The sequence below is a fragment of the Cucurbita moschata genome, unplaced genomic scaffold (assembly GCF_002738365.1).
Source record: "Cucurbita moschata cultivar Rifu unplaced genomic scaffold, Cmos_1.0 Cmo_Scf00019, whole genome shotgun sequence".
In the NCBI taxonomy this organism is placed as follows: Eukaryota; Viridiplantae; Streptophyta; class Magnoliopsida; order Cucurbitales; family Cucurbitaceae; genus Cucurbita; species Cucurbita moschata.
The window spans coordinates 2,195,461-2,219,741 of NW_019268535.1; the positions used below are offsets into that span (position 1 = coordinate 2,195,461).

Here is a 24,281-nt window from a genome sequence, read left to right on the forward strand (position 1 = left end):
CTTAAGGGAACTACCTTTCTTCTATCCCTAAAAGTGGGTAGGAGCGAATTCCGTCTTGCACCCCACGTCCCCAGCCATTCACCCAGTCTTACCCCTGAAATAGGAGGCCTGTTGAGTCGGCAAACAAGAGCCACTCTCACCCATGCAAATCTAAGGATAATTCCGAATAAACAGGAGTTCATGGTTAGCTCAGGATTAAAACCGAGTTACCTAAGTTATCGAATGAAAAGAAAATCAGTCTCAACAGTAAACGACATTATAAAGTGAGAGTGGTTTTCTTCATGGTCCGATCTTATGCAATACTCATTGCATAGGACGCCCCCACTCACATGTCTCCACATGTACAATTTAGTGATCACATTGTTTATATCATATACAAAAGTGGGCCGCATCCATAGTGTCCCCAAAATAAGGTACTCAGTCTTATCCTTATACTATAGATCATTTTGACTATATACTTGAACTTGATCCCCTCTTATGTCTCTACATATAGTTCAAGTAATCATACTATAGCCAGAGTGTTCTTAGTTTATTGGATTTAGATTAATGATCGTAAAATTCACTTTATTCAATAACAATTTTTACTGAATAAACATCAATAATAACCTTATTGAAAATATAATATATCTTTGTTTACAAACTATGAGTTTTAGAACATAAAACCCAACAAATAACATATAAATACATATTTTCAACCTTAAACCATTCGACCCAACGAGGGACCATGAGGCTTAAGTGAGGAGTGGCATTTGAGCTTCTACCAAATTCTTTTCAAATTCTGGACTTGGACTACTTTTATAAAAGGGAGGTCCCTTGACTTACTAAATTACAACAATTGCTCTCTTTCATCTCACTTCAACGGTTCGAAACCAATCGTAGAGTACACTTTTTGACAACCTCAAGTCGGCTTCTCAGCTGATCCAACTTGGGCTAGACCCTTCCTTACTAACTTCAACTCTTCAAAGGTATTTAAGGTTAGTATGTCTAGTGAATTAAATTTCAAGGAGCAGCCTTAAGTTAGCATAAGCGAGTAGTGACTTTGACCTAGGTCAACTAAGTAAGTGAGTCTACTATTGACTTGTTGGATAAATTGTATTATGTATGAAGACGCGTGTCCCGTAACCTAGCACGTGTCATATATATGAATCATACGTGATACTATGCTATGTTATGTCATGTTATGTTATGTTCTGATAAACTATGTCATGTATAAAAGCTATACTACTTCGACCAAGGTCAATCAAGTAAGTGACTCTACTATCAGCTTGGTTGGATGAATTGTATTATACATGATGACATGTGTCTCGTGACCCAGCATGCTATGATGTGATCATGTCATGTTGTATAAAACTGTTATGAAATCAATAATCTATGATTCATAAGCTTCCTTGGACTAGGTCATGAAAGTTATGCTAGGTATGAAAGAAAATATAGGAATTATCTACCCATGAATCAAATACTTTTTATGTTATAGATAAATGGAAATTTGTCTTGCATTATACATTATACCATGATCATAAGTTATAGGGACCTCATGCATATCTGTGTGTCATGTGCATCAGGATACTTTCTCAATATAATGAGTATAGATACATATATTACAACTTATGGTTTTCGACATTTATGTTTTTCATAAGGTTATGCAGGCCATTTTTCTCAGTGGTGTTCGACAAGAGCCTGTTAAAGAGTGCTAGCCCAATGAGTCAGGCCTAGGGGATGTGCGAGCCTGTTTGGTGGGCCCATGCTCGCGCGCTCAGGTCATATGTAGAGAAGTACTACACATTCAATCTTATTTGGATTAGAAAGCTACCTAAGGCCATACTATGATATTTTAAAAGTATAATCTCACCATGTTGTATGTGTTTTCATTTCCTATCCCAATAGTGAGATTACTTATGATTATTTCTTAAAATATTCAAGCTATTTGCTACTCTTATGCTTTATTATATAAGTAATGTAATGTCCCATTAATATATATATATATACATATAAATAATATGATTGATAAGGAGAAGGGAACAAAAACCTAATTTAATAAGATTTGCATACAAAATGGGACCCCAAATATAAAGAGATATGGATCATATTGTTCTATAGCTATTAAGTTTAGATGCAAAGTGAAGATTCCCAAAACCTAATAATTAAAATTGCAAAAGGTATTTTCTTCCTTCCTTTCTCATGGGTACGAGATTCCGAGAATTTTAGGTGCTTTTCGGCCCACTGTTATCCACCCACTGACTTTTAAACTCTTCCACTTGTCACGATCGCATTCTTACCGTAGCAGAACAGCGATTGGGTAACACTTATTCTAACCCAACGAACAAGTAAGCCGTGAAAATTTTGAATTTTGCAGACAACGTCAGTGTATGCTCGAGCCTCGAGTAGATAGGAAGAAATCCAACCCCATCAACTTTAATTCACAAATTCCGCTCACTTCTCTACTTGCTAAGCTTTTCAACTTACCTTAGTTTTTTTTTGTTTTGTTTATAAAATTTTAGAAATTTGGAATATACATTTGAGATAAAAATATAAATTTTATGAATATTTTTATTAATTTAGTATATTTAATGAGTATTAATTATTAAGAAAAAATTAAACTGTAAAATTGGAAGTCCAATCACTTTTTTCTATCCAATTAAGGATCACATAAATTGTGTTGTGCAATCACGTGCATTGATTTCCGAATGATCCGAATCGACGGCTCAGAATCAATTCCTTAACGCCAAAGAAAAGCCCACGCGATCTTTCTTTACGTTCATTTCACGCCCCCACCATTTGTCAACTGAATTGACGATCTTTCGAAGCCGTGTCAAACACGCGACTAAAACATAACGAACCTTCCTTTCGTTCAAAAAGGCAAAAATAAGAAATGATAAAAATTAAATAATAAAAAATAAGCGGCTCGAAGAAATGACATTCACTTTCCTTTCTTCTACCCGCGCTTGAAGAGAAGGCGAACAGAAAACAGAGTTATTGCAGAGCTCACGGCCCTTTGATTTTCCCATTCGTTCTCCTTATAAACCCATCTTTAAGTGAAATCCAGTAAGTTTTGAACTTTTTTTTTTCTCTTTTCTTTGAATTTTGAGTTTGGATTTCAGTTTGTTCGACGATTACCAAGTTTTTCTTGTTGTTTTCGTTCTTGGATTTCTCGTTGTAGTTACAGGAATTTGTTCTGTTTGTAAGGTTTTTTTAGATTGTCGGATCGTTGAGACATGGGTATGCTGGTTGTGGTTGTGGTGTTTGTCCTTGATTTGGTTGCTTTTGCCCTTGCTGTTGCTGCAGAGCAAAGAAGAACCACTGTAAGTTTTATGTATTTGTTGGAACAATCGATTGATCTTTTATTCTTCGATGAATCTTATTTTTATGATAACTGTGATTGGAATTTTGAAACGCTTAGTGATTTTCATTTTGGATTATGCTCAAATGGCTGGTGACTTCTGGGATAATTTTTAAATTGGTGGCTTTTGTATAGGAACTCTCTATTGATTCGTTTAGGTCATGAGTTGTTTATTAGCTACAAATTTTGAACTTCTTCAAATCTGCAGAATCAAATGCGTGGAGAATCGACTCATGAAATGTTTTGGATGAACTTGAAATGAAATATAATGAAGAGACAGATTTTAGCTAATAATTCTGCTAGATATGAGATGGAACGGATTATTACTTATCAAAGTGGAAAGAAAATCTGGTCATTAGTATATTCTGCACCCTGTGGCCTGCAGTAATTTAAGCCTTAAGAATCATTTTTTTTTGTGTTAGGAGTTTAAACCATCATGGTTTCTGATTGTGAGACGAGTTGAGCATAATGATATTAGGTTAGGGCTCATGACTTGATCATAATATTATTTGGAAGTGAAGACAGGAGTGGAGAATGAGTATGATGTTGTGTATCTTACCTCCTTTGGCAGGCCACGGTGGTTCAATCAGGCAATTCTAAATTCTGTGCCTATGACTCTGATATTGCAACTGGCTTAGGTGTGGGTTCACTTCTGGTCCTGTTTGCCAGCCAAGTGATCGTTATGGTGGCAAGTCGATGCTTATGCTGTGGGAAAGCTTTGCGACCGAGCGGTTCGAGGGCTTGGGCAATTACCCTTTTCATCACTTGCTGGTACATATGATTGCTTAACCTTCACATTTTACTAGTTTTGTTGTGCTTGGCTTTGCAAAATCCTGTAATGGATTGTATGACCCATAATAGGTCCCGTTCTTCTACCCTTTCCCTGAGTCGATGACTATTCATACCTATTACCTTACATCAAAGAAGTATATTTATTTTTCCTCAATAATCGAGTACTTTTGTCTGTGAATACTGCATATTTGATTCCATCCATAAATTTTCTTCCCTATCAGTTCGAGTATCAATACGAATGTTAATTCTTACTGTTCATATGTTATGATATAAATATACCACCACAGAAGGATTCTAAAGTGCAACCTTCTCTCTTGATATAATATTTTCTTTAATGCTCTTCAATGTGTTCGTAAATGGTCAAAATCATTATACCCTGATTTGAAATGCTTACTTTATGACACTCAAGATCATTAAACATGTTAGAATGTACAGAAAAACATGAAGCTGGTCTATTACTTGTTGAATTTGAGCTAGACAAGACATTTGTTTGTTTTCAATTTCTGAGGATCAAAGTCAAACTCTGAACTTTATGTTTGGTATTGCATGGACATTTCAGGGTATGTTTTCTCATTGCTGAGATCTGTCTGTTGGCTGCTTCGGTTCGAAATGCGTACCATACCAAGTATGTGAGTTCTATAATGAACGAGCGAATTTCGTGCAAGATGCTGAGGAGAGGAGTGTTCGGGGCTGGGGCTGCTTTTATCGTCTTCACATGTGTAGCATCAGAGCTGTTCTATATTAGCTTTTCCAAGGCTCATAACCAGACGTCCTCCTTTGCTAAGGACACTGGCATTAGAATGGCAAGCATATAGAAGGCTAGGAGCTTCTTTATCAATTTGGGATTTATAGGATTTTGGTATGTGTGACTTGTTGATATGAAAAATGAACAACTGAGAGAGATAGGTTACTTGTTGAACTCAGATGTACAAATATGATCATTTTATAGTTGAGTGAAGATTTCATGTGGTGGTTTGTGTTATATGCTGTGTCACTATGTTTCTTTAGTATTTGAGCTAGCCCTTGTCTATCTTTTTTACTCTTACTACCTTCGTGAGCGTGGCGATCGCCCGTCTCAGTATCTCATATTGCATATTAGGTTGAACCTTGAACTTCAATGATATTTATCGACGAAAACGTTTACAGATCATGGAAGCTTGCATTAAAGTTAAGTTGTCGGAGGAAAATGTCATTTTGAGTGTGACTATTGCGAGGTTTGTCTTCACCAACCAAACATCATTTATGCGAAATTCAAACTTGTTTGGCCGCACACGCCGCCTACGCGTGCATATTCTATGCAACACAACAACATCGCATCTCATCATCATCTCAGTTTTCAACAATATATGATCTATGCATCGTGATGTCATACCATGTCTCAGGACAGCTTGGCCATCTTGGCTTGCTCGAACACATCCTTTGGGAATTGACCCATGTGTCAATCATCTGGACATCCCAAACATCCATCCATCCAGATTCGCTAGAGCATTAGACTCTCTCGTGTCCATGCTAAACCATTTATGGCATATGTTTTGGAAAGCAGGTGCATAATCCAACCTCCAACATATAGGCTAGGGCGCAATACCGGCACACTCGTGTCATTCAGTACTGTCCTTGAAAAATCCATTTCAAACAACGTCACCCAAGACACTTGTCTTGGAACGCTTACCCTCACTGTGACACACACATGTGCCACAGGATAGCTCGCTTAAGTCACAGGGCCCAAGAGTGGTGGAGAGCTGATACCATGCCTCCCCTTGTAATACATTCTATGGCATTTTCAATCCTTCTCGAGTAGACGACATTTTGGTGAGCGGGCATATGACCCCGTGCGTAGTCCATCAAGTATCCGATTGACACCAAATTTGGTGAGCTTTCATCTTTCGTACAAAGAGACTTATGAGGTTATGGCTCAGGGCTCTATCCAGCCATCTTCGAGCTTGTCTTCGACACTTGTGTTGTCTCATTCTCTCAAACCTTGCATATGTCTCGGCTTAGCTTCAATGCACACTCTTGGTGTGTTGGATGATGCACCATCCTCTTCGGTTGCATCATAGCACTTCTCAATCTTGACTCTCACATGGCTGGATAGGGGCCAGTTGAGGTTTGCCCCTTGTCTGTCTTGTGTGTGGGGGTCACAACCTACTTTCTCTTAATAAGGTTGTGGCGCTCACCCCCACTAAACCTAGTCATCGTCCTCGATGACTTTCTCAGGGCACAATCGTATCGTCGATTGTGATATTCTCCCCCACTTAATCTCGGCATCGTCCCGAATGATGGCCCGAATATCAGATTGGTTGTTTGCTTTATCTGTTGACTTGTTCGTGCTTTCAGAATGAAAACATAAACTTGTGCACAACTTATGGGTAATCCCATTGTCAGATCTTCTCTCGGTCTCTGAGACTCGCAATATAAGCACGACAAAAAACAAGTTGCCTAATGGTTGTGGGCTATCCCTCCATGGACATAACTTCACCCACTTTTTGGACTCGACCCGAGACTCACCAGATAAACCATGACAAAAACTAGTATTGACATTCATCATCTTAGCTAGGGGAGCGCGCTTGCCATCATAGCCCAAATTGTCATATTCTCTGAGTTGCATAGAGATTCATAACCTAACATTCTCTCGTTAGAGCCACATCTCTTTTTGGAATCAAGACTTAGAAGCTTGTTACTCAGTCTTATGTTGACACTACACTTCATCCAACTTCTCAACTGACTACCTTCATATGGCAAACTTCTCAACTAGTCACCTTCACGTGGCAAACGCCACGTTGGCACTTCTCTGGTCATGTTGCAGCTTCATTCATTGTGTCGTCCACGTCTAGCCTTATGCTCTCTTCTTAAGTAGATGCTGGTCTCTACACTCTTGTGGAGCATCCTCCTTTGTGATGACTTAAAAGAACCACTAGCTCAATGTTTAGGTAAAATATCCCAAATTTAGTCTTCAGAAAAATTATTTTAAAAAATCATTAAAAAAAAAATTAAATTAACAAAGAAACATCTCTTTTTTTTGTTTAATAAGTTCAAATTATTGTTATTAAGAGTATACTCATATTAGAGAAATTTTGTTAACATTTTTTTTATTTACATAATTGTATATCTCATTTCCAATAATTAATTAACTAAAAAAATATTTTATGATGCTATTTTAATTAAATTCATCTGTAGAAGAAAGGGTTATGAATTATCATCGCTCAAACTAAAATCAGTCCTCTTCCGAACACGAGGGATGAGCGATGATCGACCTACCTCAGTTTGACTTTACTCAGCTTGACCTGGATGTCATGGTTCTAGTGCACCATGATCCTTTTCTCTGGAACAATCGAGGGCACCTGTTCTCGAAAGCCGAAGAGCAGCTAAACTCAATACACAGATATGGAAGAACGAAGAGACGGGTTATAAATTACAAACTCGAAAACGAATAATGATTTCATTCACTATAGTTTTTTCTGTATACAAGGAAGAAAAAAGCTACCAAAAAATTAAGAAAATAAGAACTCAAAACGGATAGAGAAAGAGAGAACTCTGAAAATTTTAAACAAGAAAGATACAACATGAGTGATCATCCCTCTGGGTTCGTCCGTGTGTTGCCGCTTGCTTTCTCTATTTCTGTGGGGTATGAATTAAGGATAAGAAATCCTACGGAGGTTAAGAATTTACAGAATCTCCATGATTCAATTCTCAGGAATTTCTACATGATTCAATCACTTCGGTTACGGCTTTATGTGTCTCCGGGGAAATCATGTTCAATGTCAAATGAAACGCCTAAAGAACAAGAACAAGAACAAGAAATGATATTATCTCCACAAGAATTTTCAGTCATTTCACACAGTTTATGCATCGTGTTAGATCGAACAGATTGCCATGAATATGCAATCAAATAATCATTCCCAAAAAAACCCATCATCCATCTTGGGAGTATTTCATGTTTTCATATGATGCCAGATTCATGCGTGTTCTTGTTAGGAATGGCAAGTCGAATGAATATGTACATACCAGGAATCGCTCCAAAACTGGCACGAGAATTGATAGTTTGTGTTCTGGAAGACAGTCGACGATTGCATCGCGTATGCCATGGCTATGAAAACAAGAACAAAAATCCATGAACAAGTTCCTCAAGAGAAGTTGATTCAGTTCTAAGGTTAAGAGAAAGGCACTAACCTTTCAGTTGAAAGAAATGCCAGAAGTAGCGCTGAATAAGCCTCAACAATCATTTTTTCCGCTTCCTTTTCACCTTCAAGAAGAGCTACCTCCTCATTCTGCTCAATGATATCACATGTCAATCCAAAAACATTACCATTCGTGATTGGTACATGATCCTACCGCTAACAAATATCATCCGCTTTGGCCCGTTACGTATTACCGTCAACCTCACGGTTTTTGATCTCAAAGAACTACAGTCTAATCCTACCCACATAGCCATAATTACACAAATCTAAACTAACCAAAAAATATTAACCAGCCCATTAACAAAAAAGATAAAAGAGGAGTAATTAAAAAGTACTGACCCATGGCAAAGACTGCCCGTCTCCGACTCCGTCGCTTGCTTCTTGATTAGCCAGAAAGATGGAACATATAAGTGGAATAACATTGCTATGACCCTGTTCTAGTCCATGCCTGCTGGGTATCAAAACACTAGCCGAAGCAAGCCGTGACCTGCGATGGTTATATTAGTTATATTAGACGATATGTGAACGTTAAGTTAAACAACCAAACGCATTAGCAAGCAATCATTTTTTTTTTTTTTCACTTTTCCAGATGCTTAATTCAGGAGCATTCAAGTAATGCAATACAAGTGCTTATGATGGGAGGAACCGTTATCGTCCTACTGAATAGTAATGTACAATAAACTTCGAAAAACACATGAATCGATGAAGAGGATAATCGATGGAAAGCACGATGAATGTATTAAAAACTGAAGCAAAACGGACCTGTTATGACCATCCTTCTCCACCAAGTTCACAAGCAGGCCCAAAATCGCAACAAGAAAATCAAGCTCTTGATCGGTTAGGTGATTGTCGTTCGGAGGCTCAAATTTGAGATATGATGTATGCATTTTTAAGTCATTTAAGGTGGATGAAGTGGAACAGAACGAAGGAAAATGGTTGGCAATCAGTGAACACATAGTTTCCATTCCTCCACAGGAAGCAATTTGTTGACAGCCAACATAATTATCATTGGTCAAGTTCATCAAAACCTGTAAAAGAGAGGACAGTATAGTTAGAATGTGTACAGAGTAACCAGTTATATGTTATCCAAATCCATGGGAGTAGAAAATCTTTCATAAATTTAAAACTGAGGCAGATCATACTCCAGGAAGGACAAATCATGGCCACTACGAATTGTAAATTTCAATTGGCATAGGAAGTAGTTGTGAGAATCCCGCATTGGTTGGGGAGGAGAACAAAACACCCTTTATAAGGGTGTAGAGACCTTTCCATAGCAAACGTGTTTTAAAGCCTTGAGGGGAAACCCAAAAGGGAAAGCCCAAAGAGGACAATATATATACTAGCAGTGGGTTTGGGCCGTTACAAACGGTATCAAAGCCAGACACCGGGCGTTGTGCCAGCAAGGAGGCTGTTCCCCGAAGGGCGGTAGACACGAGGCGATGTGCCAGTAAGAACGCTAGGCCCCGAAGGGGGGTGGATTGTGAGAATCCCACATTGGTTGGGGAGGAGAACAAAACACCCTTTATAAGGGTGTGGAAACCTTTCCCTAGCAGACGCATTTTTAAAGCTTTGAGGGGAAGCCCGAAAAGGAAAGCCCAAAGAGGACAATATCTACTAGCGGTGGGCTTGGGCCATTCAATAAAATCTAGGCATCCAACAAGAAGGTATTCGACTCAATAATTACCATGAACTTTAACATTAAAAACCTCAATTTGTATGAATGCGTAAACCATGCTATAGAAAAGTTCAAATAATATTAGTAAACCTTGATAGAAGTAAGAAGGCAGTCAGCTACTAGACTGAACCTCTCTTCACTAAAGGGTGTTAAGCACGAACTTTCATTGAAGTGATGACTTTCTCCGCCAATTGATTCTTTCTCATGTGTCATCACCTGAGAATTACGTCCATTTTCGAGATCTCTAAATTTGACCACCGCTTTTTTAGCCCGAGATTTACTTTCTTTCTTTGAAAGTAACTCCCATTTAGAGGGTTTAAGATCACCCTCGTCAAAAGCAAACGGATCCTGGTCCTCTGAAAGGGCAAGCTCACAACCTTCTATGAAATCAAGATGATTAATTTTCCCCACAGGTTGATTATTCAAAGGAGTAGCTCCAGTATCGGCGCTTCTTGATGGTACGCTTGATGAACCAGATGTGGAAGATCTCTGACTCATCTTGAAGAAACTGGTATTCACCAACGAAGTCCTGGTAGTTCCAGAAGTTGTTAGAGAATTGTCTAACCGAGTCGTGGCACTCCTCATGTTCTGGGATATAATGGAGCTCGTGTCAGACGTAGTACTCTTGGTGTTGCACCATGTCTTTGAATTACTGCTTGATAGAGTTATCTTTCTGTTTGCTGCAAATGTAAGAGAAACTACATGGAAATTACCGCGATGGAATATGAGATGCTGCATCTCAAAAGAGATATTGCGCTATGATATATAAAAACAGCATGTTCAAATTGGAAAACCATGATATTCACCATCTGCCTCTGCGAACACTTTGGACGTATTACAGGACCCATCAAGGAGATGAGTCGACTTCTCGTTATTTAAACCAGCAGGAGAACTTTTGCGTAAATACAGACCTACAAGTAAATGTCATCGATCGATATAACATAGCAATGAAAAAAAAAAACATATTGGATGAGACTGGAAAGAAAACCGCCGTGTAATTAGTTACCTGAAAGAATCTTGATGATATTTAACATGATTTCCGTGAAAGATTGTGGTGTTCCCTGTCGCTCCAAGTTTCTTTTAATTCCAAGCAAATGACTCTGTCATTAATGTGAATTAGAAAAAAGAATTGAAACGAAGTCCTAATGTAACAGTCCAAGCCCACCGCTAGCAGATATTGTCCTCTTTGGACTTTCCCTTTCGGGCTTCCACTCAAGGTTTTAAAACGCGTCTGCTAGGGAAAGGTTTCCACACCCTTATAAAGAGTATTTCGTTCTCCTCCCCAACCAATGTGGGATATCACAATCCACCCCCCTTCAGGGCCCAGCATCCTCACTAGCACTCGTTCCTTTCTCCAATCAATGTGGGACTCCCACCAAATCCACCCCCCCTTCGAGGTCCAGCGTCTTTACTGGCACACTACCTCATGTCTACCCCCCTTCGGGGAATAGCCTCCTTGTTGGCACATCGCCCGATGTCTGGCTCTGATACCATTTGAAACAGTCCAAGTCCAAGTCCACCGCTAACAAATATTGTCCTCTTTGGGCTTTCCATTTCGGGCTTCCCCTCAAGGCTTTAAAACGCATCTGCTAGGGAAAGGTTTCCACACCCTTATAACGGATGTTTCGTTTTCCTCCCCAACCAATGTGGGATAACACACCTAAGAACCGAGAATTTGGTTAATTTATGAAGAGAAAAATGACTTTTCTGCATACCTGATTATCTTTACTAAGGAACGTTGCATTTTCCATTATCTTTAAGCACTTCAAAAGTAGCACCAAGCTCCGCAGAGAGTTTTCATGTCTTGCGTCCTGTGTAGACAGCGAAACACGTTTTACACAATTCTAAAATAAAGTGCGTCCAAAAGACGATCTTTCTCATACACCGCAAGTATTTGATCTAAAATGGTTAGAAAGGAAAACCCCTATATTCAATGTTATGGAAAGGGAATGGGATGAATACCTATTGATTTGTCTAAATATGATTGTGAGAATATACAAGGCATTCAAAAAAGAGCCTAATAAAAGGGACACCAATCCAAATCTCATCTTGTCACATAAACTGCAACTAAGAATTTTCATCCCCACCCTCCCAAACAAAGAACTGGCATGGATCCTTCCCTAAATTTCCCTCCCCACATTGTAGCTACTGCAGATTTGTATAATGAAACAGTAATGAGATCCCAAAAAACATACAAGCTCACACCTCCATATTTGAATGGCAATCCTTGGCAACCTCAAAGACAGCGTCAAGTCCTCCGAGCTCTCGCAATTTTTCCTTAAAGTCACCTCCAGTTTTTCTTATAGCACCAGATGCTTCTGAGAGGATGACAGAAGATTCACAAGAATTAGCATATAGAACACTGTATTGGCATAGTTCAGACATGTGAAACATCACGGCTAAAATACGAAGTAAAATAAAAAACCAAAAAGAAAGAATGTATGGTTGTGAAGTTAGCTACAACGCCAAGAACGATAGTGAACTATTTAAACCATCTGCAGTAACCCTTGCAAGATAATGACATTCAAACCGTAGATTCAAATCCATAACTTTTTTCAAAGAAACGAGAAATTAGTTACCCTCAAAGAAAGTGAGTTGATCATATAAAATTAGTAATTAGATCATATACAGAAACTACATAGAAAATCGTCAATAACCCAATCCCCATGATCTTTAAAAAAGGCATGATGTTACGGATAGAAAGAACTTTTAGCGAACAGAGCATTCATAGTTGAACGTCTAAAAAGAAACTCTTCAAATGTTAGCAGGATAGAAATCCAAAAATGGTATCTGAACAATTGTTGAGCATCTATATATTCAAGCTCGTTGATCAAGCCCGGATCAGGAGGCTTCATTCATTGTGGTTATTGACTTATTCACTTCATATATATATATATAGATAGATAGATAGATAGATAGATACCTTCAAGGGAAATGGTAGTCAAGCAAGCTTTCTCTATAGCCAGTAATGCAATCCATTTTGGACACAATTCTGGTCTATCAGTTGTGCTGGTGTCTATGCATCTTGATTTTATCTCCTTGCAACTTACAAGAATTTCTTCAACTTTTGAAAAAATTGCAGAAGAACTGGAGTCCAATGTTTTTGTTGTACTTTGTAAGGCATCAGAATCCATTCGAAGTGCTAAAAGCTTATGGCCAATTCTTGGTGCTTTCACTTCAGTAGCCATAGAGAGAATTGGTTTCAACAATTTAATTAAAAAACTAACACAATTTGGTGATTCCAGAAGGTGATCATCTTGACCCTGAGATCATGAAATGAAATACTTTCAGAGCCTTATCATTATCAGAAAACATGTCTGTGATTCAGAGAGCTTAACACAAAAGAAGTAAACATTATTGATTACAGTTCAGCGAACGGAACCATAATCTTAAAAACCATAGATCGTCGATATCAATTATTAATAAGAACATAATATGTTAAAGAGCAGGATCACTTACATCGCCGGTCAAAATGTAAAAGAGAGTCGCAGCAGCTAGATTGCTGGCTGAGTCGTCGAAGCTAAGACCTAAAACAGCATCAATTATCGTCCTCGCCATCCTAAAAGAATATGCCTGAGTTCAGATATAAATTGGCAACATCTAGCACTAAAAAATGCAGTAACATAAAATATAAGATAAAGCAACCAGAAGTACAATCTGTGTGGCCATCAGAAAGGCGACGTGGAATGTAGAGCACTCGAGGTGCCTGCAGGCGTCTCAAATGGAGGGGTCTGTCAAGTCCTTTAGTTTTTCTTCTTCACTTTTTCATTGAAATTTCCAATGAAAGGTTTGTTTCCTTGCCCAATCTAAGAACTTTCGTTTATAAATCCAACATTTTGAGTTGGGGGAATAACCATGTGAAAAATTTTGGTAGATCTCGAGCCGATGTCAAGCCCAGCGTAGTCGAGAAAGCAAAAGGAACACTACAACGGTCCTAAACAGATGTTTCCCCGCAGTTTTGATATATTACCAGTAAAATTCAAATTTAAGGACACACTAACCTTTTCTTTCACTAACTCCTGTAATTCTCATTAAATCAACAGAATTCATGATCATAAGAGATTTCTAAAGAACAATTTGGGGAAGGAATGAGGAACAAAAAGCGGTTCTAATAAAGGAGAAAAACCTTGCATGACTCAAACATTAGCAAAAAAATTACAGAATTGAAAAGTTTTCTGCATTCCAGTCTTCAATCCTAACCTATAAACTATGAGTAACCAAAAGTGCATAACAATTTTACATACCCATGAGTCCTTAGAAGCCGCCGCTGCTGTGCAGTAGAGCAAATTGATAACAAAGATACCAAACTTGCCCGTCTGATCCGAACTTGCTGACCCTTCCTAAGCCCATCCAAAGCGAAATTCACCTCATCCATGTGCTCCATCATCTCCCCAAACTCCTGGGCTTCCATCAAAGTCGATGTAGAAGGAATCGCCGGCTGAGAACACTGAAGAATCTCAAGTTCCCTTTTATCAATCTTGACTTTCTTGGACTTCTTGTTGCCTCTGTTGAGTGAATCGTCCAAAGAGGACCGTACAGGTTTCGCTGAAAACGAACCCTGGGAGGAATTTGTACCATAGGGCTCAGAATCGTAAGTGGACCATTTAGTGGAGGAGTCCTGTGACGAGAAAGCGATGCCAAATAGCGGGTCCTGAGAACTTTCCTGAGATAGAGAATCACCGAAGGAATCGTGAATGGCGTTACTAGAGGAGTCGGAAAAAGACCTCGGAAGACCACGATTCCGACGGCCGTACGTCCTGACGATCATCGCTGGATCCCAGGCGACAATTAGCTAGCTGCTTAGCTTATCTTCCAGCTCTGGAGCGTAACATTGAAGAAAAGCAAGGGGCTTTGAGGGCGATTAGAGGGATCCAGAGTTCTGAAACCGGGAGGATCGTCGGAGCAAAAAAAAATCCGACGGAGTTGGTGGAAGAGTGAGAACAATCGAAGACCTGCTCTCAGAAATCTTTCAGTATGAATGAAGAATTTGTTTGGTTCAGGGTTTTGATTTTTGGATTCAATTGGCGTGAGATAAGGCTAATGTCGTAATTTCCTCTTCCAAACTACCTTGTATGTTTTGCTGCTATGTTTTTTTTTTTTTTTTTTTTAATTACGAATTTTGTCGGATAATTTTTCGAAATATATAACATAATTAATTTTTATAATTTCACAAAAATATTTTTAAAAAATAGTATATGTCATCGAATATAATAAATATTTATGAAATTTTATCGAATTATAGGGTCAAATTTCTAATTTTTAAAATTATAAGAACTAAATTTTAAGTTTTACGACTCAGAAAGATTAAGTTTATCAACAAAAAAAAAATTAACTGTTATCTTAAAATTTTGAATATTTATGAAATAAAAATTAACTGTAATCTTAAAATTTTGAATATTTATAAAATTTTATTCGATTATAGGGTCAAATTTCTAATTTTTAAAATCATAAGGACTAGATTTTAAGTTTTACAAATTAGAAAGATTAAGTTTATAAAAAAATAATAATAATAAATAATAACTGTTATCTTAAGATTTTGTAGTTATATCATTAAAAACTTCTGGTAATAATTATATTCATTTATCCACTTTTGTAAACATATCAATTTGATAAACGTTTTAGTTTACGTGGCAGTTAAACCTTTTAAGGTTATAATTCCGTTTATGTAAATTTCTACACATACTCTAGATCTTCCATTTGAAAATCGTCAATTATTAGAAACAAATTATCTAAAATTGTTCATTTTCGAACTTTCGAAAGTTCAGGTGAAGGACATTCATTTCGATGGTGAACGATGTTCGCAAAATTACCATAATGCCATTGCCAGGTGATAAAAGTTCTTAATAAGTTGCAACTTGTGAATATGGAGACACCAAAGCTAATATTTACCCAATAATTTGAACAATGAGATGCTTCAACAGGATCAAGCTAAACTAATATCTATCCATGAACTCAAGCTAACTTGTAATAATTTGCAGAAGTTGTGGCTTAAGCCTCTTCATCTAGGGGTGATTTGAGTTATAGAGACGACTGCAGAGCATGCCGTATTGCTGGTGGAAGTGCTGGAGATCGTCTTCTTGCTACTACCAGGAACGTCACTCGAGCCTCCGTAGAACCCCGGTGCGGTAAGTAGTTTCTCGTTAAGCTTGATCTTCTTTGTAAGCATGTCGACGACTTGACTCATCACTGGCCGTCGACTTGCAGCCCCTTGTGTGCAGAAAAGAGCCACTTTCATGTACCTAAGCACTTCTTCCTGAGGATAATCTCCTAGTCTAGAATCCACTATTTCTAAAAGTTTTCCTTGCTTATATAACTCCCACACCTGTTTCACGGCAATTACTGATGGTAAGCAACAACATAGCTCGTAAAGAAATACAAGAGATTCCATATAAGAACAGAAAACAAAATGCTCTGAACTAAGAATTCTAGTATCAAATTTTCATACAAGATTTTGTGTTTTACTTGAAAATTTCTATCTAGATAGGATCTATTTGGCATGTTCTTCAACAGATTTAAGGCGTGGAACAATCACTCAATGCTCAAGAACTTGAAACTCGAAACGAGAATCTACAAATTCATAAATTTCAAGTCTTAGGCGACAATCGGGTATATTGCGTACCCGAAGCCAGGCCAACGGCTATGTTACGACAGTTAAATACTAGTGGAAATGGGCAGTATATAAGAACGCAAGGACGGTGTAAATTTGGATATGAACGAACGAGCATACCTGTTCCAGCAAGAGTATTGGTATTCCTCCCCCGAAAACTGTACTGCTACGTCTACCGCTAACTGTTTCGAGGATGAGGATTCCAAAGCTGTACACATCCGCCTTTGGAGTTAGCTGACCTCCCAGTGCATACTCTGGGGCCAAATAACCACTGCAGACAATAAGAAATGACATCAATACAACAAAACACATTAAATGATGAATTTTCTCTTCATCGGCTGAGATCTTGCAGCATAACAAAGATATATGACTCAAAAACGTGAGATTGAATTAAACCTGGTTTCGACAGCAAACCATTCAATAGTTCTTAGTGTCGACTCTCAAGGAGAGAACATAAAAATCGTCACATAAAAATCATCGTATTGATCACTGGTCGAAACCAGTGGTCCTTGTATAATGTATTAGTCTATGGAACACATCCTGTTGGTAAACTCAAAACACCCCTCCCTGCACACTCTCCCAAAATTTAATTCAACCACAACCGAATAAGGGTGTGGGGCGTAATGCATGCACAACTTGTCTATCATATCAGTCTCAAGGAATTGGAGTAATTCAGTTCTAAACAAATTAGCAAATCTAAGACCCACAGATGAAACCCAATCTGTTGGAAGCTCGGAATTCTTTCCTGAAGGCACCTGAATGATGTTCCAGATTAGATTTCTTTTTCTTTTACCATTCTTTTTAGCCTGTCTTGCTATGCTTTTCCCACTCCCTACCTTATCCTGTAGGGCTGCCGTAAAGTACATTCAGAGCACTGGGGTATATATATATAGATCAAGGGTATATATATAGTTCAGTTTAATATATAAAGTCTTACTAGATATAGTCATCTAGTATATAAGGAGATATAGTTTTTTACTATTTATATCATTTACCATATATAGTACTAACTTTTTACTATACATAGTTGTTTAATATTTATGATCATTTATTTTATATGTCATTCACCGTATATAGTATAGTTTTTACGTATAACCATTAAGTAAACTATAAATAAGCAGCAGACTCCATAACCTAACAATCAGATCTCCTCCAATTCTGTCTTTCGTCACTACCCAATGGCAACAGTTTCCAATCCTGTCTTTCTTCACTACCCAATGGCAACAGTTTCTCTTTCACCCTTACTGCCAAGACTTGTTGTAAATTTATAACACTACATCTCTTCGCTATATCTGAATTGATGAAGGAGAATCCTAAAAAAAGACTGTCAATCAAACAAGATGATAGAAATTTTTTAAATAACCAGAACCACTTCACCAATTCCAATAATTAACCACTACAAATAGCTTCAAGAAGTTCCATGGCTTGAATAGATTGTAATAGATGCAATATATCAAGATAATCATCAGTTAGAAAGAAAAACTTAGCAACTTGATTGGTAGTAAAAAATTTCAATCCATACAAAGAAAAAGGACCGAGTAAGTTCACCTCAAGCAATGAAAGAAATTAGACAAAAATTGGTGTTTACTACTTAAACAACAAACTGATACATCGTTAGAGAAAATAAAATATACAAAAATCTTCGAGGTGCAACAAGGAACACTTCAAATTCGGAAAATCAAAGAGAAAAGCAATTACAAAACTCTTTTGAGAAAGAATGTGAGAGTACTTAATAGGGGTATATTGAGAATATCAATAGGATAGTAGTAGGGCATATTAGTAATTAGCCAAGGGTGGCTCGGTTATAAAAAAGGGAGAGTTAGAGATCTTAGAGAGAAGGATTATAATGGGGATTGTCCAGTCTGGGACTTTGAGAAAAAGATAGCCCTCTCAAAAGGCTACTAATATTGTAATTTCTTTTTGATATTGCAATATAGTTCTATTTTGTGTTTTCATGTTATTGGGAACCGAACAAAGAACTCCATAGCCAAGCTCCCCACACAACAATTTCCCCCAAAACCTTACCCTAGCTTCAAACGGTTAGGTTATAGAGTCTGTTGCTTATTTATAACTTACTCAATTGTTATACACAGTAAAGTTATACATGGTAAATGACATATAAAGTAAATGGTCATAAGTAGTAAATAAATACATACAGTAAAATGCTATACTATATGGTAGATAGTTATATATAGTAGATGGATATACCTGGTAAAGCTATATATGGTAAATGGTTATATATAGTAGATGGTTATATCTAGTAAACCTATATATATATATATATATATATATATATATATATATATATATATATATATATATATATATATATATATTAAACTTAATCACCTTAGGCAGTGCTTTGAGAATGTACTTTCTGCATTCTTTGTATTCTCTTCTACGCTACATACTTGAAGTCATCAATATAAACCTCCCAATATTCCTCCTTACAACCCATACTAAGTAAATGTAGATTTCTAATCAAGAGAAACAATATAGAAAATAATCTCTCCAAAACCAAATCGAGGCAATTTTATCCACAACCGACTATGATTTACAAACATTAATAAAATTCAATATCAAAGTAAGATGTAACATAAGCATTAAGAAAACAATGTAATAGAAGTATGGATAGTTGAATTAAAAAACAAAGAACAACAAAATAAAAGCTCGTAATATGACATACGTTGTTCCTGCGATTCTTGTGCTAATGTGTGTAATATCATCCGGGAAAAGTTTAGCTAATCCAAAGTCACCAATTTTCGGATTGAAGTCCTTATCAAGGAGTATATTACTAGCCTTGATGTCTCTATGCACAATATGTGGAACGACTTCCTCGTGAAGAAATTGAAGGCCCCTAGCAGTACCAATGCAAATTGAGGACCTCTTGCCCCAATCCAGTTCAACACTCGTGTTCTTATACTCTACACAAAAGAAAAGAAGAAAATAATTATATTGCTGCAATGCTTATTTACATATTAGGAAATTCTAAGAGTATCACATTTACTACAAAGCTGCAAGTTCATAGATTTCTTCGAGTGTGGAAGGGTAGAAAGAGGTAGCAGCGCTAAAAGGGCATATAACAGACCTATGCTGTCCTCCCTCTCCCAAACCCGCCCCAAAGAGTCTACTCGTCTCTAAAAGGAAAATAAAAAAAGAAGTGCAAAGATAAGTGTTGTTTGATTGGAAGTCTTCTTAAATACCTAACAAAACATGGTCGAGACTATTATTTTCCAGATATTCATAGACCAAGATCCGGTTAGCATTTTGAGCACAGCATCCAATCAACTCAACAAGGTTTGGATGCCTGACATTTGAAATGGTTTTGATCTCTGTCAAAAATTCCCGAGCCCCTTGCTTAGACTCTATAGAAAGTTTCTTTACTGCAACTTGTACTCCTCTCCGTAACACGCCCTGGCAACAAATTTCCGTACGGTAAGATTCAATACACATGCAGGAAGAAAGGAAAGAAATAACTTCTGAGTACTGTGTAATATCAAAGTAACTCAAATTACACATCATTAAGTTAGCCAGATGACTGATATCAGCTCGATTCTTAAATGCCTCCATTATAACATCTAAAGAACACAAAATCAGACTGACAACCAACAGAAGCAAAGAATTTACAAAAAGATGCAAAAACCATGTGAAAATTTGAAGTGCCTACAGACAATCCTATCGTATGATCGAATTACTAGACAATTGAGCATTCACTTGACATAACCAAATTCTTTTTACCTTATAAACAACTCCAAAGCCTCCGCGTCCAATTCTATTATTTGAATGGAAATCCTCTGTAGCAGATCTTAATTCATTGAAGGAGAATTGTTTAACATTCTCAGGCAAGTCAGCTAAGCAACAGAAAAACAAAGCAAAAAGAAAATCACATCAAACATACAATACTAAGCCCAACAGCATGCATAAGTTCTTTACAAAATATGACGGGAAATTGAAATCCTATTCAAGTCCTTACTGTCCAAATCCTTATCAGCACGAGTAGAGATCCGCTTCTTCTCCGAATTAGAGGAGCCGAAGCAGCTGCAACTCATACTTGGCCGTATTGCTGTAAGCATTTTCGGAAAGCAAAAATGATATCGATCAGATAGTTTACCATAACACACAGATTGAGAAGATTGCAACTATGATATTCCTATGGCCAACTTAAAATTTCAAAACTACTTAACCAAAATCTTCCACCAAGGGTGCGATCGTCGATTCTTGAACATCAAGTCAAATGAGATTAAAAAACAAACATAAATCGACCTTGAATCCATTACGGATATTATACAAAAACCCCCAGAAATCCAGCAATGCCGTCAGATTTGCAGATAAAATACAGCATGATTAAGAAGAATTACCTCCTGAAGAACGAAAATCAAAACTCCATCAAAGGCTCAAAGCCAGTTCTGTCACCAATTCACCGAACTGCTGCTGCTGCTGCTGCTTTCACAAAGAAATAGACCGCGCAGAAATTAGAGGGATCACCGGTTGCAGCCAATTGTCNATATATATATTAAACTTAATCACCTTAGGCAGTGCTTTGAGAATGTACTTTCTGCATTCTTTGTATTCTCTTCTACGCTACATACTTGAAGTCATCAATATAAACCTCCCAATATTCCTCCTTACAACCCATACTAAGTAAATGTAGATTTCTAATCAAGAGAAACAATATAGAAAATAATCTCTCCAAAACCAAATCGAGGCAATTTTATCCACAACCGACTATGATTTACAAACATTAATAAAATTCAATATCAAAGTAAGATGTAACATAAGCATTAAGAAAACAATGTAATAGAAGTATGGATAGTTGAATTAAAAAACAAAGAACAACAAAATAAAAGCTCGTAATATGACATACGTTGTTCCTGCGATTCTTGTGCTAATGTGTGTAATATCATCCGGGAAAAGTTTAGCTAATCCAAAGTCACCAATTTTCGGATTGAAGTCCTTATCAAGGAGTATATTACTAGCCTTGATGTCTCTATGCACAATATGTGGAACGACTTCCTCGTGAAGAAATTGAAGGCCCCTAGCAGTACCAATGCAAATTGAGGACCTCTTGCCCCAATCCAGTTCAACACTCGTGTTCTTATACTCTACACAAAAGAAAAGAAGAAAATAATTATATTGCTGCAATGCTTATTTACATATTAGGAAATTCTAAGAGTATCACATTTACTACAAAGCTGCAAGTTCATAGATTTCTTCGAGTGTGGAAGGGTAGAAAGAGGTAGCAGCGCTAAAAGGGCATATAACAGACCTATGCTGTCCTCCCTCTCCCAAACCCGCCCCAAAGAGTCTACTCGTCTCTAAAAGGAAAATAAAAAAAGAAGTGCAAAGATAAGTGTTGTTTGATTGGAAGTCTTCTTAAATACCTAACAAAACATGGTCGAGACTATTATTTTCCAGATATTCATAGACCAAGATCCGGTTAGCATTTTGAGCACAGCATCCAATCAACTCAACAAGGTTTGGATGCCTGACATTTGAAATGGTTTTGATCTCTGTCAAAAATTCCCGAGCCCCTTGCTTAGACTCTATAGAAAGTTTCTTTACTGCAACTTGTACTCCTCTCCGTAACACGCCCTGGCAACAAATTTCCGTACGGTAAGATTCAATACACATGCAGGAAGAAAGGAAAGAAATAACTTCTGAGTACTGTGTAATATCAAAGTAACTCAAATTACACATCATTAAGTTAGCCAGATGACTGATATCAGCTCGATTCTTAAATGCCTCCATTATAACATCTAAAGAACACAAAATCAGACTGACAACCAACAGAAGCAAAGAATTTACAAAAAGATGCAAAAACCATGTGAAAATTTGAAGTGCCTACAGACAATCCTATCGTATGATCGAATTACTAGACAATTGAGCATTCACTTGACATAACCAAATTCTTTTTACCTTATAAACAACTCCAAAGCCTCCGCGTCCAATTCTATTATTTGAATGGAAATCCTCTGTAGCAGATCTTAATTCATTGAAGGAGAATTGTTTAACATTCTCAGGCAAGTCAGCTAAGCAACAGAAAAACAAAGCAAAAAGAAAATCACATCAAACATACAATACTAAGCCCAACAGCATGCATAAGTTCTTTACAAAATATGACGGGAAATTGAAATCCTATTCAAGTCCTTACTGTCCAAATCCTTATCAGCACGAGTAGAGATCCGCTTCTTCTCCGAATTAGAGGAGCCGAAGCAGCTGCAACTCATACTTGGCCGTATTGCTGTAAGCATTTTCGGAAAGCAAAAATGATATCGATCAGATAGTTTACCATAACACACAGATTGAGAAGATTGCAACTATGATATTCCTATGGCCAACTTAAAATTTCAAAACTACTTAACCAAAATCTTCCACCAAGGGTGCGATCGTCGATTCTTGAACATCAAGTCAAATGAGATTAAAAAACAAACATAAATCGACCTTGAATCCATTACGGATATTATACAAAAACCCCCAGAAATCCAGCAATGCCGTCAGATTTGCAGATAAAATACAGCATGATTAAGAAGAATTACCTCCTGAAGAACGAAAATCAAAACTCCATCAAAGGCTCAAAGCCAGTTCTGTCACCAATTCACCGAACTGCTGCTGCTGCTGCTGCTTTCACAAAGAAATAGACCGCGCAGAAATTAGAGGGATCACCGGTTGCAGCCAATTGTCCCGATTTCACGGAAGAAGAAACAGTCAAGTAATTGGTTTGTTGTTTATAAAAAGAATTCCGCTTTTGGTTTGACAAAGGGTGGCGGGCGGTGTGGCGCTGGTTGGTTCGAAGCTCGACCAACCCCATTCGGTCAGTAAGTAAGAATCCGTCGCGATGTCGCCTTGTTTATCTTTGCGTGTTCTCACCTGCACCTGCTCGGTTCGCCAAAACCACTCACGCCTTCTCCCCTCCTACCGAAAGTGATGGCTTTAACAGTAAACTAAACAACAAAATCTCACTGTTGGGAATAAATAAATAAATAAAATTTAATAATAATAAATTATTTTTAAAATCTAAAAAAAAAAAAAACACCTTTAAATTTTAAAAATAAAAATAAAAATACATGCTAATTTTCATGAAAGCTGTTAATACTTTAATTTAAAAATACCTAGTTTCAAAAATATTATTTAAAACTTTTGAAAATTTTCAAAAAATACTTTTTTTATTAATATTTTTAAAAAAATTGGTAAAATTCATAAATATTTTCATGGTTATTATCGTGTTTAAAAAATATTCATGAACTTTAAAAAATAATATTAAAAAATTTAAAGATAATGAGGTGACGATTATTTTCTTTCATATATTTAATTCTTTTAATAAAAGTTTGAATTCAAAACTTAACTCTAAAATACTTTTATATTTCTTTTTAAATAAATAAATAATATATATACACACTATTTTGGTCTTGTAATTTTAAATTTTATTAAAAATACATAATTCATATAAATAACGAAATAAAAGATTTCCATATTAACTGGTTAATGTGTCAAGATATAAAAATTAAGTATTCATTTTATTTTATCTTATTTTGCTATCCATTTATTTTAATTATGTTTTTAATTCCGGCGAAAATTCAAACATTTTACCTAAAAATTCAATATTTCCGTTAAAAAAAAAACAATTCAATATTAGTTTTTTTTTTTTTTTTTTTTTTTTTTTTTTTTTTTTTTTTTTTTTTTTTTTTTTTTTTTTTT

The 24,281-nt window shown here is 36.8% G+C and overlaps 3 protein-coding genes across 6 annotated transcripts; 1 reads left to right on the forward strand and 2 right to left on the reverse strand.

Moving 5' to 3' along the window:
• Positions 1–2,900: 2,900 nt before the first annotated feature.
• On the forward strand, positions 2,901–5,111 carry LOC111456828. 2 transcript variants are annotated; one of them, XM_023098850.1, is made up of 4 exons: positions 2,901–3,043; positions 3,186–3,299; positions 3,909–4,108; positions 4,689–5,111. In XM_023098850.1, the coding sequence occupies exons 2-4, from the start codon at positions 3,213–3,215 to the stop codon at positions 4,942–4,944; spliced, it is 543 nt and encodes a 180-aa protein (XP_022954618.1). In that variant the 5' UTR covers positions 2,901–3,043; positions 3,186–3,212; the 3' UTR covers positions 4,945–5,111. The 2 variants fall into 2 exon arrangements, with proteins under 2 accessions (XP_022954618.1, XP_022954617.1); XM_023098849.1 differs by having other exon boundaries at positions 2,902–3,042; positions 3,158–3,299.
• A 2,425-nt stretch (positions 5,112–7,536) lies between these two features.
• Positions 7,537–14,991, reverse strand: LOC111456825. Of its 2 annotated transcripts, none has more exons than XM_023098844.1 (13): positions 14,224–14,991; positions 13,439–13,538; positions 12,903–13,242; positions 12,185–12,297; positions 11,695–11,790; positions 10,986–11,079; positions 10,786–10,890; positions 10,070–10,659; positions 9,067–9,332; positions 8,644–8,791; positions 8,297–8,394; positions 8,132–8,213; positions 7,537–7,900 (listed from the first exon to the last, which is right to left on the reverse strand). In XM_023098844.1, exons 1-13 carry the CDS (start codon positions 14,745–14,747, stop codon positions 7,817–7,819), a joined length of 2,640 nt encoding a protein of 879 aa, XP_022954612.1. In that variant the 5' UTR covers positions 14,748–14,991; the 3' UTR covers positions 7,537–7,816. The 2 variants fall into 2 exon arrangements, with proteins under 2 accessions (XP_022954612.1, XP_022954611.1); XM_023098843.1 differs by having other exon boundaries at positions 10,070–10,677.
• Positions 14,992–15,758: 767 nt separating this feature from the next.
• Positions 15,759–23,484, reverse strand: LOC111456827 (putative serine/threonine-protein kinase). Of its 2 annotated transcripts, none has more exons than XM_023098846.1 (7): positions 20,945–21,083; positions 20,560–20,649; positions 20,325–20,437; positions 19,790–20,000; positions 19,273–19,510; positions 16,707–16,857; positions 15,759–16,301 (listed from the first exon to the last, which is right to left on the reverse strand). In XM_023098846.1, exons 2-7 carry the CDS (start codon positions 20,633–20,635, stop codon positions 15,978–15,980), a joined length of 1,113 nt encoding a protein of 370 aa, XP_022954614.1. In that variant the 5' UTR covers positions 20,636–20,649; positions 20,945–21,083; the 3' UTR covers positions 15,759–15,977. The 2 variants fall into 2 exon arrangements, with proteins under 2 accessions (XP_022954614.1, XP_022954616.1); XM_023098848.1 differs by lacking the exons at positions 19,273–19,510; positions 19,790–20,000; positions 20,325–20,437; positions 20,560–20,649; positions 20,945–21,083 and adding exons at positions 21,451–21,688; positions 21,968–22,178; positions 22,503–22,615; positions 22,738–22,827; positions 23,123–23,484 and having other exon boundaries at positions 15,864–16,301.
• Positions 23,485–24,281: the final 797 nt, after the last annotated feature.